This window comes from Anas platyrhynchos, chromosome 6 (assembly GCF_047663525.1).
Source record: "Anas platyrhynchos isolate ZD024472 breed Pekin duck chromosome 6, IASCAAS_PekinDuck_T2T, whole genome shotgun sequence".
NCBI classification, from domain to species: domain Eukaryota; kingdom Metazoa; phylum Chordata; class Aves; order Anseriformes; family Anatidae; genus Anas; species Anas platyrhynchos.
The window spans coordinates 12,441,387-12,459,338 of record NC_092592.1 but is presented as its reverse complement, the minus strand read 5'-3'; the positions used below and the strand labels follow the sequence as shown (position 1 = coordinate 12,459,338).

General features: G+C 41.0%; 1 protein-coding gene and 1 long non-coding RNA gene across 10 annotated transcripts in view; one reads left to right on the top strand and one right to left on the bottom strand.

Annotated features, from left to right (window-relative positions):
• GRID1 (glutamate ionotropic receptor delta type subunit 1) overlaps positions 1-17,952 on the top strand; it is a 584,921-nt gene that overhangs the window by 45,703 nt on the left and 521,266 nt on the right. For 3 of the 9 annotated variants that reach the window (XM_038181264.2, XM_038181270.2, XM_038181271.2), the window contains exon 1: positions 17,660-17,890. The exons of 3 other annotated variants lie outside the window; for them this stretch is intronic. In XM_038181264.2, the coding sequence (XP_038037192.1) occupies positions 17,812-17,890 (79 nt within the window). In that variant the 5' untranslated portion in view covers positions 17,660-17,811. Of the gene's footprint in view, positions 1-17,657; positions 17,891-17,952 lie in introns of those variants that run through there. 3 more of the 9 variants (XM_038181262.2, XM_038181263.2, XM_038181265.2) reach the window with 3 other exon arrangements.
• LOC119717330 (uncharacterized) lies at positions 16,307-17,390 on the bottom strand. The gene is made up of 2 exons (XR_005266663.2): positions 17,182-17,390; positions 16,307-17,039 (listed from the first exon to the last, which is right to left on the bottom strand). It is a non-coding gene; the product is annotated as an uncharacterized lncRNA (long non-coding RNA).

The window sequence follows — 17,952 nt, the reverse complement described above, 5'->3', positions numbered from 1 at the left end:
TATTACTGATTATTATTATCTTAGCCTAGAAATTCAAACTGACCATACCTGTTAGAAAATATTTGGTGGAACATCATGCAAAACTCAGTGTTCTGCATTAAGTGCTGTCACCAAGCCAAAGTACTTGACTATGGTGTTCCTCTTGCACTTCTGCCTGCCGTTCATGATGAGAAATGTCTGTGTGAAACAAATCGAAGATATGTAGCACTTATACACTTAGCACAGCTGAAATTGGGCTGTGAGTCAAAATGTTGATGACCTACCAGGCACTGAAATGAGGCTGATGATGCGTAGAGTGGTGAAATGTTTATTTCAATACTTAGCTGATGATGCACTATTTATTTTAAGAGTATTGAACTGTGTAGTTGTAATAAGGTTTTGAAAGGCAGTTACAAAATGTCCTGATTGTGTATCTGCCACAGCTAGAGATGAATCTGAACTCGCATTTGGAGTAGCCAGATACTCCAAATACTGATCTAGCTGCTCAACATCTAAACCTAAATCTGGTTCTGTATTGCTATAAAATTAACAAATATGCCATTATCTGGATACATATTAAAAACATTAAGTAGAATATTCCTTTAAGAAGCATCCTGGGTTGGACTTCAAGATGTGAACTGTTGCACATTTCTGTTTGGATAAGAGTTTTGGATGTAGACCTTTTAAGGTTACTATTGTAACACAGTCATTATCTGACTTGTTTGTTTACAGAGGGAGTATTTGCACCAACACAATTATGTCGTGGATTTATGGATAAGCATTCATCTTCCTTCCAACATGGTTGTGTTAGTGTTGCTTCATCCATTTAAGCTACATCCTTGAAATCTTAATATTTTCCTTCCTCTCGAAGTAAATTCTTTTAAATTATTCCTTTAACTAGGAGGTTCCTGGTTAATAATAATAATAATAATAATAATAACAACCATAAATATATTTTACAGACTTGCAAATAAAGTCTTATGGGAGTGATCATAGTATAATGATCATAGTATCACGTCATAGTATAATGATCACTCCTATTTTGAAAAGAAGATCTATTTTTCATTTCTTAGGATAGGAAGTACTTTATCTTTTCACCTTAGTTCATTTGATCCACAGTTAATATTGCTTACTCTGAAAGAAGGACTTGTGTATAAAAGGTCATTGAGTTATAGAGACCCATAATGAAACTGTCTTTGGGAATGATTAAAGATGTAAAGCAATAGTGGCTGTAAGAGCTGTTTGGGCTGCTACATCCCTGCATCCTTTCTGTTTAGAGCAAGTAATCAAAGGGAGAGTTTACAGCCCAGTCACGTTTTTTTTCAAGCTGAGAGGTCTGAGGGATGTCACGTTCCAAAGCGCAATGTGCAGGGACTGAGGGAAAAGGATGTGTGGGATGGAAGTGTGTTAACCAGATGGCTCCACCTTACAGCTTTTGGGACTCCTTAAAGGAAGTGAGGGAAAGATCAAGGTAGCAGGTCTCTGCCTGAGAGGAGTTTCAGTTAAAGGGAGATCTGTGTTGTGTTCTTCAGCTCAGTGGTTCAACTGGACAAGGTTTGAGCACACCCTGTAAATAAACTCCATTGTACTTCACTTTTCTTGTTTCCAAGCATGCTCTTGTTGAGTTGGACAATCTGCATTGTGCTAATGGGGTTCTTTTTTATTTCTGGACATGTATAAGATTGTATTTACCTTTCCTTTCAGATCAATGAAACAAATCCAATCTTTATAACTCTTTGATTATAGTGCTCCTATTGATAAGAAGTTCCAGACAGTGGAAACCACCCAGTATTTGGCTCACTGAAATCTGTGTGCTCTTTGGTGACCTTTAATTTAATTAAAATGATCCAAAATACCTCTAGAGACTTGGCTCTCTAGGCTAAGCATGGATAGTATCGCACTCAAGGGCTCAATTTAGGGAATTCTGTGTCTTTTTAAAGATGAAGCATGTGGGAATTGTAGGCTACCACAAAAGCGCAAAGCAAAATACAGGAATGATAAATGTTGCACAACCTATAACATTTCTTTAACAAACATACCACAGTTAATACCGAAACACTCTGTGGTACCCATGTAAGAGCAGCCTTTAGTCTAACAAGGACGAGATATTATTAGCAAGCATAAGCTGAATCATGACTATATATATTCTCCAAAGAGGTGGAAACAACATTTATTTGTGTTTGCACTTAAGGCAGATTTCAACACGAGGGTACATTGATTATTTATTTGCTGCATCTAGAGACAACCACCATTCATTTAAATGAGTTTGAACAAACTTTAAGTAGTGACATTTAAGTAAATTACAGGCAATGTTTTTCAATTTTCATTTTAGAATTATTTGTGCCACCTGAAAGCATTTTAGTTCCCGATCTCAGCTTTTCTTGCTGTTATTCACTTCTTGTTACTGCATCACATTTCATAAGCTAAGTGAGGTTGCCGTGGTTTGTTCCAACATGGTTTACTGAATTGCCTGATCTGCTAAACTTAGCTTCCCTTAGCGTACAGCTCCCTGAGTTTTGTAAGAATAGCTCACTGACAGTGGCTTGCTAGAAAAACAGTGTTTGACAAATATTTATAGGAACAAATAGAAACTTCTCCATATCTACCCCAAAAGCCCCAATCCATTTGCACTTATTCTTAATCTTCTGTCTAAATTCCAGTTTTTCCTGTAAGGTCTGTCTTTAAGAGAACACATGGTTGCTTTATGGGTACATCACTCAAAAGATTGATGTTGGAGGTTGGTTGGGTGCCCTTTCGTGAAACTGCTATATTTTTTTGATGCTTGATGGTCTTCCTTTGACTGACTGAGGCCAGGCTTTAAGTAGCACAAGCTGCTCTTTGTGTATAAAAAAAACACGCAAATGCAAAGTTATTGTCAAGAGTTAACAATTTACCTGAAGTACTTAAGTCAAGGTGTTTTAACACTGATACCTGTGAACAGTCAAAGAGCTACTTCATTTTTTGGTAGAAATGCAACGATATCTTATTTCTCTCTTAGAGGTTAGATAAATATGAATCTCATGTTTTGGGATGGGAAGCATTATAATCCTGTTGGTTAAGACAGGCTGCTTTTTGTTGTGCTGTAGACAAATAGCAAAGACGACAGTTCCTGTCCCAGGGAGCTGACACTTCCAGTTATCTGACAGGCTGTGACAGAGGAGCACAATGAAGACTTGAGGTAACAGCAGAGACTATTCAAGGTGGAAACAACTGAATGTGGAAACAGAAATCATATGCTGATAACCCTAAGAAACTGCCAAATTATAAATTGTCCCTTATGGAGCTTAGTTATTTCTTCCTGTATTTGCTTGACCTATGAACAGCTCCGTATCTGTGGCTCCTGTTAGGATCGATAGTCCTAATTAGACCTTTATCCAACGATATAACCCCCTTCAACTTTATGCTGATATGAATACAGAGTGACCCATTTCACAAAAAAATCAATCACAATTTTATTAATTGCATTAAAAGCAGCAGCTTATGCTCAAAGGGAAACTAAGCTCTGAATATTGGGCCATTTGGTGACTTAATTAGATGTTGAAGTTGATGATAGTCAAACTTATTACTGTTGATATACTCCAATATTAACCTCCATTATGAGTGCTTTAATTTCGTGGCTAATATGCAAGAACAATGCAACCTTTAGGTATTGACAAATTTAATGCGAATAGATCTGATTCTAATTCTGTGCTTTAAGATAACTTTTTGATGCCTGTTTTTTCTTTTTTTTTTTTTTTTTTTATTTTTCAAGAAAAAAAAAAAAGAGTAGTTACCATTTTGCCTATAGTAGTTTTAGATCTCTGTGAGCTTCTCTCATGAGACACCTTCTCCAGCAGAGATGAAAGAACAAAATCACTTCTATCACATTTGTGGATCATTGCAATATATGAGTTTGTGTGTGTTATGCTATTTGAATGACTGATTGAAATCAATTACATGAAAGTGTAAATTGCTTTTTAAATAGATTAAAATCATAAGACAGAAGATACACTCCTCAGCATATCTATCCAATCTGTTTCTTGATGTTTAATGGCTCAAGTTCTCATACCAAAGCCTTTAGTATTACATGCTGTAGCATTATCAACACTGCTGAACTGCAGCTCCTGAACTGTCAGAAATTCCATGCATTAAAAAGAAACCAACAGATGGCGTTTTATAAACCCCATGTTTCATTGTCCTATAAATAGAGATTATCAAATGCATAATGAGCACCCAGCAAGAATAATATTCCTTCTCTGTTAACTACATTTATTAATCATAAGCAAGCAACTAATACCATTTTTTTTTTCTCTTGCTGATAAACTCTTTGTAATATACACGGTGTTATTATTGTAAAGTTGTGTTCATCTGTGAGTTAACATTTGAATGTAATGCCAAGAATGCAAATGGCACCCACTTTTTTTGGTCTTCTGCTAATTGTATTCTTATAATGTGCATATATGGGCATTATGATTATGTCGTAGTTAACAATAAGGATGGATTTCAAACGGTTGGAAATCAGATTTTCTTTTTCTAGAAGGGAGGGTGGTAACTGGCAATTAGGTATAACATAAGTCTGAGCTGAAAGGAGGTGAAAGAAATAGCTTTTAAAATAATAATAATGCCAGGTAGACAGAGATTGCTTATGGATGGTGTAACCAGCTGTGCAGGAGAAATGTCAAAAGATGGTTATGGGAGCATTTGGAATGTAGAAAAATCAATCTAAAAGGATGTTTATATATATGAAGGAGATATATATATATATATATATATAAACACCTTACCTTTTATTATTCTTCCTTAAGACTATTATTCTGTGTGCTGTCATTATGAGAGTCTTTCTGTTGTAAAGTTACTCTACCTTTTCTCACATAACTCCCTTAAGGTTATTATTTATTTATTTGTTTGTTTGTTTGTTTTTGTTTGTGCAAGAAAAGCAATGAGCTGCTTGCAGTCATGTAAGAAGTAATGAGCTAGACCATCCTGTTAGAAGAAAATAGGTCGACAAATCAAAATTGTGCTTTGGAACAGAGAAGGTATCAAAGAGAAAAGGACCCCTATTATTTGGCACATCTCCTGTTAGCTTGATTAAGGCCTTGTTGAGGCTATATCCATGTAGTAATTTTGGATTTGCATCAGCAGTTCCAGTGATTCCTTGGCAAAGATTCTTCTTTCCAAAGGTAACAGTTCATTTGAGACTTGCTCAGCTCTCAAGAAAGAAGATGGTGCCTACCAGCACTTAGTTTGGCTTGCGGCATTCCAGGGTTTATATGCCCAGTTTTACATATGGGAAGTAGACACTTTATTATAGACGTTGCTATACTTTTATTTAAGAAAATACTCATTTTTACAAGGAAAAATTCTTGCAAACACACAAAGAGAAGCTTTGTTCTTTTGTGAATTGTTTTGCACTGTTTGTCAGCAGATAATGTCATGAAAGGAATAAAACTGCCTCTTTGTCTTAACGAGTAACGAAACCACTATACTAATAGTCTCATTAATAGCTATTTGTCTATTAGTCAAAATGCATACAGAATGATTACAGAACTGGGATTTGGACCTGTAGCTGTGAAAGGATATTTAGGGTAGAACTTGAGCTTCCAACATAGTTTTCTTGGTGCAGCCCCTCTGCTGCAATATGCTGGCCCTGAGAGCTGCGTTGGCTTTTCTGGATCCTTCCTTGGGGCTGGGGTTGGCTGTGGCTGTGGAGGAGGGCTGCATTAATTCAACTGTTACCCAGCCAGAGTGCTGCTGGGAGGAAAGGAAGTCCAAAACCTGGGCTTTGAGCTATCCTTGGGAGGGATGGGACAAACCCACAAACTCCATACCTGCACAATCATTGTGTGCTTCCTGGAATAGCAGTCTGTTGCCCTTGTCTATGAGGATGATCATTAAATCATAAGCAAGGGATTAGTTTTATATTCCTGTTGTTTGTGTTAGAGAAGCAAGATGTCAGAGGATGGATTCTGTTCTAACATATATGTTACTGTCGGTAGTAGATTCTGCTGTGCTTGTTTATGAGAGTATTCCCAATAAACTTTTCACTGGTAGGGAAATGAAAAAGGACTGGAGAGGTCCTAAAAAGTCAGCTTGGAAAAAGGCCTCATGCATTTCAAACTATCCAAGACTTTCTGGCTGCTGTGTGAGCTAGAGATAAGGCATAGAAAGCTGAGAAACACATGTGTGTGTTTCAGTAATTTTCCTATCCTTCAAAAAAAAAAAAAAAAAAAAAAGTTCCATGTTGATAGACATGCAGGTAGAGAAAAGAGGCCAAAATGAATAATCCTGCTGAGGGAAGGCTACAGTGTAAGTTTATAAAACAGTCTTGCTACAGTTGTAAACAAATTCTGTTTTGTATAACTACGTGTTGCATTAATGGGTGGATGGACAGGCCACCTCAAAAAATCTGCAATAGTAAACATAAACGCTTGAGCAAATTAGTAGATTTTGAGAACTAGGTAGCAAAGCTGAAAAGATGCTGTTAAGTCATCCTTTGGTCATTTAAAAAAAATTAACACAATGCAGTAGTATGTGATAACAATGAAGCTTTAAATGGGAAGTAAAATGACGTTGCTGTGGAGCTCAGTAAGTCCAGTTTATTAGTTGAAAACCAAGGAATTCCACCCCTGGCATTAGGATCCTTCTCTTGGCTTGCGTCTGAGGTCAAGCTGGCTGCTGGCTGCTTGGCTTGGCTTCTTCACCTGTATTTTATTGTCCCATGAAGTCTGAAACAGTATACTAGTGTGGTTTATGTACTACATACAAGCAACTGCTGCCTGGTGCCTTACTGGGGAAGGGAACTGGTACTTCCTTTAAACCTTCTTTGTGTACTCTTTGTGAAGCATTAATCGGAAGCAATACATTCTTTTTCCTGTGAAGAAGAAAATTTGTTCTTTTTGTGAGCTTTTTTGGTTATCCTTAGCTGTATTAATTTAGTGATCTGATCCTTTGAACCTATTGATTTAATTGTAACTGTTCACTCAATTTTGTTCATTGCATTATTCCATTTTTAATTAGTTTAGTAAAGCTGTATAGTGAAGTATCTTAGCACCACTGTTTTTTTTTTTTTTTTTTTTTTTTTTTTTTTTTTTTTTTTTTTCTTGTTCAGCCTTGAGATGAAATCCATACATATTCAGAACAGATTTATTCCACTACACTGAAACAAGAGTCATGAGCTCAAGGTTACTGGAACCAACACATGAGAAATTCACTTGCCTCATGGATTTGTTCCTTCATCGGTGTTCAAGAGTCCCCTGTAGTCTCAGACAGTGTCCTGGATTGCTTTTCCCTCTATAAGCAATAGAAAATTTGATTTTTGTGTTAATGGAAAATCGTTTGAGCTGGTGTGGTGCCACCTTCATCAATAGAGAGGTGTTCTCATCCTGTGCAAGGAAAATTGTGATTCCCTTCTAACTGCAGATAGAAAGAACTTCTGCCCCAACATTTACAAGTCTAAATATAAGAAATCATTCACTGCATTTTAACACACATCCTCTTGGACTGTGTTGGCCAAAGCACAATAAAATACGATGGCAACTACTGATGGAATTGAGCAGACAAGCTACAGCCACTGAACATGAGAGAAGCTGTGGATTTGTCCCCATGCACCTGGTTGGCAGGGGTCGTGCAGGAGCCAGATACGCACAGCTTGACCTCAGGGCAGGGAGCGGTGCTGGCTGGCACATACAGGCTCTTTAACACGGCTAGGCAAATTTCCAGAGTTATTCTCCAGCTAGTGGCAGCTGGCCCTGCAGTTGGCCTGCAGAGCTAGGGTATGTATCCACATAATGGAAGCTTGTGATCTTGTGATTTTTATTAGTAGTGATCTAGATGTATAAAATATGAGTACATCCCTGGATCATCATGATGATCTGTGACACTGAAGGACTGAATAGATTTGTTTCTCATCCTGTGGAGAATGTGTGTGGGTGGGGAAAGAGACAGAAAGATGTCACTGTTGGAGGGCTTCCACTTCTAGGGCCAGAAAAGCCTCTGCTGAAAACAGTAATGAGCTCAGGTTATAATGCAAAGCTACCAGTCCCAGAAGATTACACAAGGTCCATGTGTACATGTTCAGTTTTATTATGAAGAGGGAAGTTCTGTGTTACAAACATATCAGACATAACTAAAAATTTGTTAAACTGGGTGTCTTGGGCATGTTGGGTTGAAAAGAAAAACAGTTGCAGGGGAAAAATAGACTCTGTTACATCAAGTACTGCAGTTAATAATTATGTATGCTTGTCAGGTTTGTTTTCTTAAATGGATGAGAGGATGTAACTGAATTGATATAATGTACCAACAAGCATGGCTTTGCAGGGATGTGTTTTGTTCAAACTGCTCTTTACTATAGTAGCAATTTTATTCAATGTGGAATTTAGAGGCAGGTGAAGGTTCACTAAGAGGTGTCTATAACATATTTATTAAGAGACTTGTTTTATGTGTATAATGCGGAGGTGTTTGGAAGCTAGTTTGCAGCATAAAAAAACTTCTGAGCTTTCAAAAGAAACAGCCATTGGCTTTGACTCATTTCTTAGGCCTGGTTGGCCCTTAACTAAGAAGAAATCCACAAGTGCAGGTTGAATAGAGAAGCTTAGATGAAGCAACAGGACTTAAGGGTGGCGTGGCAAATGCTGCTATGTCTCCTATCTCTCCTAAACGCATTTTACTTGGTAAAACATAGGAACTATGAGGAGTGATTGAATAGTAGGTGCATCTTCAATTAGTGTTTGTGCTGGATTGCTTTGGACCCTGACTGTAAATCTGCCCCTTGACAGAGGAACCTGCCTTTCTTAATATGTCTGAGTCAGGTGGTGGACTCCAAGCTCTCTGAACAAACCACTGGTGAAAGTAAAATATGCTTTGTCTGTAACAGTAAGTCCATCAAAAGCATAAGCAACTAATTACAATTTAGAGGTAATGCTCCAGAGGTAAAGAGGTGAGGCTTAGATACAGAATCTCGTTTTATTGTAGCATGTGATGTAAAGGTCGCATTGTACTTGAGGATATATATTCCTGGTTCTTGTTAAGTACCAGGAGTGAAAGAAGGAGTTTGTAGTAAGAAAGGTAAGGACTGACTATTCTTGATTTTTTCTTCACCTGCTGTGTAAAAAGGAGTGTGTTTAGCTATGTGGGTAACAGGCTTTGTGGATCTGCAAATAGATCAGCACAGATGAAGGCACTGGTGCACTCAGCCTTCCCAGCAGGAAGAAACCAGAACTAAGAAAGTACATGTATGGTCCTCCTGTGTTACTGTAACAAACCTGCTTTGCAAACTAGGATTCAGCCGGCAAAGCAGTAAGATAACTAGGAGATTTCTACCAACCTGGGAGCCACTGGGGGTATGAGAAGCAGCACAGATGTACTAGGGAAGTATTTAAAAGTTATTTTTGGAAAGGAGTAAGCAGCACTGCAGGGAAACTGGTCAAGAAATGATATGTTGATGATAAATCTGGAGGACTTCTTGAGAACATAACAACTCTGTTGTAAACATTTTCTACCCAAAGTATGGTATTTAAAATTTAGGTCCTAGAATATATATATATATTTCTTGTTCTCCTGTGTATAATTTGTTTAATGCAAAGTGCTCTTCCATGATTGGTTTGCTTACTTGCTTGTAGAGCCTTGCATGACTCAGAGCAGTATGTGAAGAACATGCCTGTGTTTCCAGGGAGCAGAAATCCCTACCTAGGTATGCTCTGAAAGGTCAAATTCAATTTAATAAACTTATCTCTTAGGAAATAAAAGCATTATTTTTAGCTAGTGAGTAGGGAAAAAAAAAAAAAAAGGTTGCATTTAAAAATAATAATTCTAAAGCATATTTTCTAAGTGCAAAATGCTAAAAACTCATACTACTGAAGTTATACGGGTATAAATCCTCAATACTTGTTGAAGTCTGCAGCATTACTTGTTACTAGTATTATACAGTCCCTGTAAAGAAAGGGTTGTTGTTGCTGGGGAATGTAATTCAAATTTGGTCCAAAGGCTGTATCCTGCCAGCATTTTTAAAATAAGACTCCTAATCAATACCATTGCTTAGAAATCAATGCTGCATGGTATAGTCATGTATGATAATACAGCACTGCAGCAAACAAAGCTATTTCAGTTGCAGACTTGCATTCAACTGGATAGTACACAGCTGCAGTATAATATATTGTTGTGTAATGCAGCACTGTTTAGCTCAGAAATAAGATAGAGTGTATTTAATGATATTATGAAAATATCAATGAATTTAGGAGCTTTTTTTTACACTGGTCAGTGATGTTTCCCAAGGGTGCCATGGCAGGAACTGTGGCTTGTGGAGTGCTGGATGCTCAAAGTGCTGCCTACTTTGCATCATCCTTGCCCTTTGCATAAACTCTTTATCACAATATCTTTGATGGGTCAGAAGACCAGAAAAAAAAACAAACTTTGGGGTCTTTATATGCAGTCTCTCAGAACTGGTGAGTCAGGTGAGAAATGTGTGGAGTAATAATTCGAAGTTCATTTCTAATTGGAATAAATGAAAAAAAGCCAGTAAAAGCACTGGGTGCTGTTGTAGTGCAGGTCGGGCTTTTCTCCAGAGCTTTTCCTATCTCCCTCAATATAAGTTTTTGTTTGTTTGTTTTTCCCTGTCTCATACTGGATTAAAACAAATAAAAAGAATTGGAGAGCTGAAATCCTGTCATTCAGATCAGCAATGAAGTTTGGTTATTGGACATTTGCATCCAGACTCAGCTATGTGGAATGGTCTGGACCTGAGGACCACATGAAGCATTTTCTGTTTGAAATTATTTTAAGCATGAGAAATATTTGTACTTTAGTGGATGATTCACAAACTTGAAATTACTTGAAATTAACCATTTGACCTGCCAAAAAATAAACCTACCGTGTCTCCTCTACACCTCCTAGAGAAGTAGGACAGCTGACCAAGTGCAGTAACTGAGGAAAGGAACTTGATGTTCTTGTTCCCCCCTAAATTGAGAACTGAATACAATGTTCATGCAACAGTCCACTCAATTAGTCATGAAATGAATCGGTGACTCTGGTGGGAATGGAGCCCAGGAATCATGGCCCTTCTGCTCCAACTGCTGGATTGTACTGCCTTTTAAAAAATAAATAAATAAATTTGAGCAGGAAGTGTAAGAAACGCTGTTCAAGAAATATGGTCACAGTTTAGCATACTGGTTGGTTTGAATTCCACCCCCGTCACTCCAAGTGAGAGATGTACAGTAATTGAATGCTTTGCTAAGATTAATTTTAAAGTCAGGCATACAGTGAGAATCAAGCTGATGTTTCTGTTATAAAACCTTCATTTCATCCATTCATTCCTGGAAACGTGAGTATGAATTACGAACTCCATGACTGGCAACCTTTTCCTGAAGAGAACACATCCCTAGGAGAATTTATTCTCCCCCTCTCTGTGTGTGTGGCTGCCATTAATGCTAATGGAGTCACTGAAAAGGCAAATATGCCCTTGTTTGCACAATCAGCTGCAAAATAGATGTTGCAAAACCATGCTGGGAAAAAAAACAAAATAAAACAACAACAACAAAAAAAACCTGCCAACACTCCATGACACAGCGCTACAAGTCAAAAGAGAGACCTTAGTAGCTGGAAGAAGTGGTCCATTGTGAGTCAGTCATTAAATATAATATGTTTTAGATTGGACTGTTGAGAAAGATCAGGTTTTCTTAAAGGTAAAATTACTTTCCACTTAGAGTACTTTTCATTGTGGAGCTTTTAAAGGACTCTGCACATATAAACTGCATCAGTATTAAGTGATGGCAAAGGACTGAGTTAGTGCAACAGAACATATCCTTCGACTTTGGCTGAGATGCAGCAAAGGGTAGTGTTCAAGTTCCTGGCTTGTAGCAAAATCTTTCTGCTTACACACTTCTCAGTGGCGTTTACAATGAAGTAGGAATAAACACAAGATCAGCTACCGTGTCTTGGCTGGAGGGCCCAAATTTTCAGATCTGTTCAGTCTTTTCTGGCCATCTGCCTCACTGTGCAGCAGCACCTATTTTACTGGTTTTGTTACTGCCTAGGTGAGTAAAGTGAGAAGTGGCAAGAATATGTTTGGCTTTCTTTTTTGGACTTTCCTGTCTTTTTGGGCTGATGGCAGAATGACAGCCATTTTAGCAAGGCCTTGGTATTTGTGAAAGGCAGCTTCCTGAACAACTCGTGAGACTGGACGCTATGTTCACTGTGTATAATTCAACATGAGGCACCCACCCAAGATGGTTTTGAATAACTTTTAACAACTTGGAGAATGGGTGCTGTATCATTTCTCCTGTCTGCCCTAATATCTAAGAGCAGAAAGATGGTTGGATCTATTTGGTGGAGAAATTTGTAATGTATTTCCCTCTGAGATAGGTGCTGATGAAGTTAATTCAGAGATTTATTTTGGTATGGCTGCTATTAAATTATGAGTAATTAATACTTTTTTTACTCGAGGAGCTGGCATCCTTATGGACTTGTATGGTAACACAGAGATGGCAATCATACTTTTTTTTATTCCAAAACTCCCATTTTTTGGAAAAAAGGTTCTGTACTCAGAAAAGCAGCTTACAGAGTTTAGCCCTTTCCAGTCAGTGTCCAGTGGATATAATGACAAGGGGGTTGCTTAGCAATGAAGGAAAAAAGATTTTTCCTGTAACTGAGTTACACTCGCATCCCCAGTGGTCACGACAGAGACAAAGAATCCTTTGGCTGCCTGTGTTTTAGAGCTCTCTACAAAACACCTTGTGGTGGTAGTAAGATGTTGTAAATAAACAGATTCCTTTTGAGTGTCTTCCAAATCAGTGTTTATTAAACAGAAATGCCGAGACAGAGTTTAAACTTACCAACACTGGTACAGCCTGCCTTGGACTAAAATAAGAGTGTATTTATACAACTAGGAAAATGTGGGAGGTTGCAAAAGCCTGTATAGGTCCATGTCTATTGTGAAGAAAAGCCTGCTAAGGAAAAATGAGGCATGAAAAGGCCCAAATGGAAGAGAGGAGTGGGGAAGTAAATATGAATCTTAACATGATGCATCAGATATTGAATAATGAAATTAAGCAAACATAAGTATGAATTAAATCAAATATAGGCTGTGTGTACTCTGCTGAACTAAATCAGGTAAAGATTTGAGAGGAATAGTGCTTTGCCTTCTTTATGGTATCTTAAAAGGCTCACCAATCCAAATAAAGTGTTGACTGTTGCACAGTTTCAGATCGTTTGTAGACACACAACAAATTAATCAAGAACAGCAATTGTCCTGCTGTTGTGGTTTAACCCCAGTGAGAAGCTATGCACCACCCAGTGCCTTGCTCACTTTCCCCAACCAATATGGGGGAAGAGAATTAGCTAGAAGAATTCAATAAGCTAGAAGAATTTTCAGTAAAACAACTGAAATCTTGGGCTGTCACCACAGGAGAATGACAATGTGATTTAAATACAAGAATTCCAGAATTCATAGAGATTTTTTTTTTTTTTCATTATTGTTTCCAAAGAGAAGGAGAGCTATTGAATTTCCTTTTAAAAGGTACAATAAATATATATATTTTCTGTTACTATAGACCTTCTCTTGGGTATCGGGAAAAGAGGGAGACTGTTGCAATGCTATGTATCGAATTTTTTTTTTGTTTGTTTGTTTTAATGCTTACAACCCTGTAGACTGAGCAGCTAACACCTGGAGAAATTTACTGCATCTTCATGCATGTATGACTGATAGAGGAGTTCCATTCACTTTCAGAGGGAATAATAATCATTGCCACATGCACCTGCATAGCCCTTTAAATATGGCTACGTATCCAGCTTTTACCTTAGCTAGGTGTAAATGCACAGACCATTATGGATCTGTGCTGTCAGGGGGACTGGAGAATCTATGCCTTCCTTCCAGCCAGTACCTTTCCCTCCCCCTGCTAGAGTTAAAAGATTCTTGAGAAAACTCTGGGTGTAGCTTTGGAGCACGTTATTTCTCCTGTCTAGGTTACCCACGCTGTCAGTCTTTTTTCTGTTCTTCCCCTTCCCAGGCAACATCCATAATTTCCCTCTAATGCTTCTCACTCTGTTTTAAGCACTTAACATTGTTCTGATTTTTTACATTGGGAAGCCTCAGCAAATGCCTACAGCAAGTGGAAGGAAGTTAGAAAAAGGCAGGAGAAATGCTGAATCTCAAAGGCACTCCGTTTATTCTGATCATAGGCTATAGTGCAGTGAAAGTCTCAATGTTCTGGTCTTGCAGAGCTCTTGCTTAGGAAGCAGCTTTGTGCGTGCTGTTGTATGTGCTCAGTAAACATCAGGGGCTTTCCAGATCCAGGCGTTCCCTGCAGCCGTCGTTCTGGTGATGTTCACAATATACCTTGTGCTTGCTGTGGCAGCAGAGAGGGACAGAGCCCAAATGCCGGGCTTGGAGCGTGGCATTGCACAAGCCTTTCAGTTCACCTGCCTGGGGTATTCTACGTTTCTAATTGCAGTGTAGTTTTCAGAGCTGTGTTCAAGCCGTTCTCTCCTGGTAGCAAAAACCAGTCGGTGCAGTTTTCATTCCATGCTCATTCTGACAACAGAAATAAGCACAGAGATATCTCATGATAGGTTAGCTTAAAATCACCACAGTGGTTTGCAAAGGTAATAGAGCTGTTAGAGATGTGCATAGAATTGCATCTGTTGCCAAGGAGTTGAACTTTGAATAGTGACTGTTACTTGAGTTGGCTATTTACCTTGCATATTTCTAATGAGAGGCCCTTTCTTCCATGGTTGCTGTAAATCCAGTGGTACTTTATGTAGTAATGTGCATGGAGTTGTCCCCTACACAATGATGGAATATCGTGGCAACTTGTAATGTTCTTAATATGCAAAATGATGGCAAATGGGTTAGTCTGTTAGCGCTGACTGCTGTCTGAACAATGTGCACCCACTGCAAAATGTCGGTGCTCTGCCCACTGCGAGTGGTGGATGGCAGAACTGAAATGAACACTCCCATTTTTACCAGGCTTAGAAGTTCAACCTGGATCCCTTTTTTATAAGGAGGGAATCTAAAGAGGGAGGAATAAGTATTATGAAAAATCTAATCTAAGCCAATTAAAAAAATAAAATAAATCTGTGTGGCAATAGTTTCAAAGGCCTGACTTAAATCAGGCTTGAAGCAAGATGCATCGGTGTTGATGCTACAGCTCTCCATCTTGCAGAGATGCTGCTGAAATTGCTGTTCTGCTGCTGGGCCCAGTGGCTCAGTTCTTACAGATTCCTGCTCTCTTTTTGATGGCTAGCTTTGCATGTGGCTCCTGAAGGTTTGGAGGCCTTGATCCAGCCCTCTAATGGACAGCTGCAGCCACTAAGGACTTGATCAATGCTGAAAGATATGACTGTGGATCATGGCTTGTTTGCTTTCCTACTTTGGCACTTCTTTTCATTCAACTAAACTGAGCAAAGAAAAGCACAGGTGGAGTGGGGATAGCTCTGCACAGCTCTGTTTGGGGTCAAGGTGAGCTCCAGTTCTGCTTCCGCTCTAGTGCAGATAAATCTCATTGTGCTTTGCATGTTACAAATGAGGTTTTATGGCATTTGAGGTTTCCTCTGGGCATTTTCCTTGTTTCTTGTCCTTTGGCTGTGACAACTAGCCCCCTGACCATTTGGGGGAGCCTTTTTCTACTGATCTATTTTATAGTTGTTTGGGCTTCCGACCTTTTTCCTCCTCCCGAAGGAAGGCCTCCTGGGCCTGGGTCCTTGTCGGTATGCAGGGTATTTGCTCATGGATTTGTCAGGAAATTCTTTAACTTGTCTAATTCACTGCATTTTTGGACTTTTAATATTTTATATTATGTTTTATTATTAAAATAGCAGCCAGAGGACTTCCAGCTGAGGTCAAAGCCTCACTGTGCAAACTGAAGAGGCAAGCCTGCTCCCAAGTGCTTGGAGTATAACTGGCTGGGATTTGGATGCCTGTATAAATTGCAGGGTTAATAGCTGTGCTTCTGCAGGTTCTTGGCTAGGATCCCAATGCACTTTTCAAACGCACATAAATTTAGCCTCCTTTCCTCTGTGGAAATCAGAGATTGTCTGTGTGGCAACACATCCCCTCTGGCCCACGTAATTCCCACACATGTACTTGTTACTGACATATATATGACAGTGGTCAATACAGGTGTTTAACTTTTTAAAGAGCCTGTGTAAGTCACTAAGTGCGTATTGATTTGAAGCAAATGTAAATTAGAATTAATTTTGACTTGCTAACGTAGTCAAATAAGGAACATTTCTATTGATCTTTGTCTCAGAAGCCAATTATCTGGATTAAGTGTTTTTATTACATGAAATATGGCATACGGTATTTAATCATGCTGCATTGATCGGTGTGCAATTGCATATTTAAGACAAGGACTGTAAGTAAGAGTAGTTAACAAGTGATTTATTTTTACAAAGTGCGTCTCCTTGTACATTTACCCCCCACTTCTCCCTGTTCAAAAGCCGTGCCGGTGACTACCCCCGAACGGGCGCCTGTTGACGCATGAGGATCAACAGGGATCCGTGTTGGCATCACCGCCGCTGCAGCTTCCTCCTCGCACCCCGCTCCCCCTGCACGCCCCCCCGGCGGCGGTGCAGCTCCTCCGAAGCCGCTGCCCCTGAGCACGAAGCGCTTTTGCCGCACCGCGCCTGGGTTAGGCAGGGCTCAGCGCGGCGATCCTGCCCGCAGGGAACTCACCCCGGGAAGGAGCGCGGAGCCGGCTGCTGGCGGCAGGAGTGCGCTGCAGATGCGGGGGGATCGGGGATGTGGGATCGGGGGCAGCGCCTTAGCAGCGGGCTCGGGGCTGCGGGGTCCTGCGGGGCCCGCTCTGCCTGGCGGCGTCCCCGCGCTGCCGCTTGCCGGGTGTCCGCGCCGCTCCAGCGCGCCGTGCCGCCGCTCGCTGATCTCGGTGCCATCCTGCCCTCGCCGCGTTTTCTTGGCAGTAGTTTTAATTACGTTTCGGGCTCCTGAATGAATTTGTTTTTTCTGGCTCCGCGGCGTATTGAGACGCTCGTCACGTTTGGGTGCCTGCAATCACTGATGCGTTTGTTTTAGGGGATGAATTAGTCTTCTGAGCCCGAGCATGTCCAATTTCTGAATTAGATTTCACTGAAAGCTGGAACAAAACAAAACACGAAGCGGGTTTGCTGCGCCCCCCACACCCCCGGCCCCCAGCGCAGGGGGCAGCCCCCCGCTCCCACCTGGCTGCAGGTGCCCAAGTCGGGCGAGCGGCAGCGGGCGCGGCCCCGTGCCCTTACCTGCGGGGTGTCACACCGGCACCGGGACCGGCAGCGGGGCAGCGCGCTGGGCATCCTCCGGGCGGCGGCCCCGCGGGACCGCCTCGCCCCCTCCTCTCCTCCGTGCGCCGGGAGCCCCGCCACCGGGGCAGGCGCAGCGCGGCCCTTCCCCGGCCCCGGCCCCGGCTCCCCCCGGAGCCGCCCGGTGCCCGCTGCCCGCCGCCGCCTTGCCGTGCCCCGGCGGCCCCGAGCTCCGCAGTCACGTGGCGCGGGGGGCGGGCGGCGGCGGCGGGGGGGGCGCTCCGCAGTTCGCGGGCTGCCGGCGCCCCGGCACACACACACCGAGCGCTGGAGGCTCCGGCGCGCCGCCTGCCAACCCCGGATCTACCGCCGTGCGTTTTTTTTGGTCCCCGTTTTTTTTTTTTTTTTTCTTTTTCCTGTCTTCCCTCCTCTCTCCCCATCACCCGTTTTCCTCAGTCTTGGAAAATCCTCCGTGGGAATTTGGGATTTTTTTTTTTTTTTTTTTCTCAGGGGGTGTCAGGGCATCTTTCCCCGCCGCCTCGCTCCACCTGCCCTTGCTCGTTTTCTCTTCTTTTACCCCGTCTGCCTCTCCACCAAACCCGGGCTGATGTGCTGTGCGAGAGGCTGGAAATGGAAGTGTTGATGCTCTGGCTTTTCCCCTGGATATTTCAGTGCGTTTCGGTGCGGGCGGACTCCATCATCCACATCGGTAAGAAAGGGAGCGCAGGCGGGGGGGGAAGAGGAACGCGGCAGATAAATAAACGGAGGCAT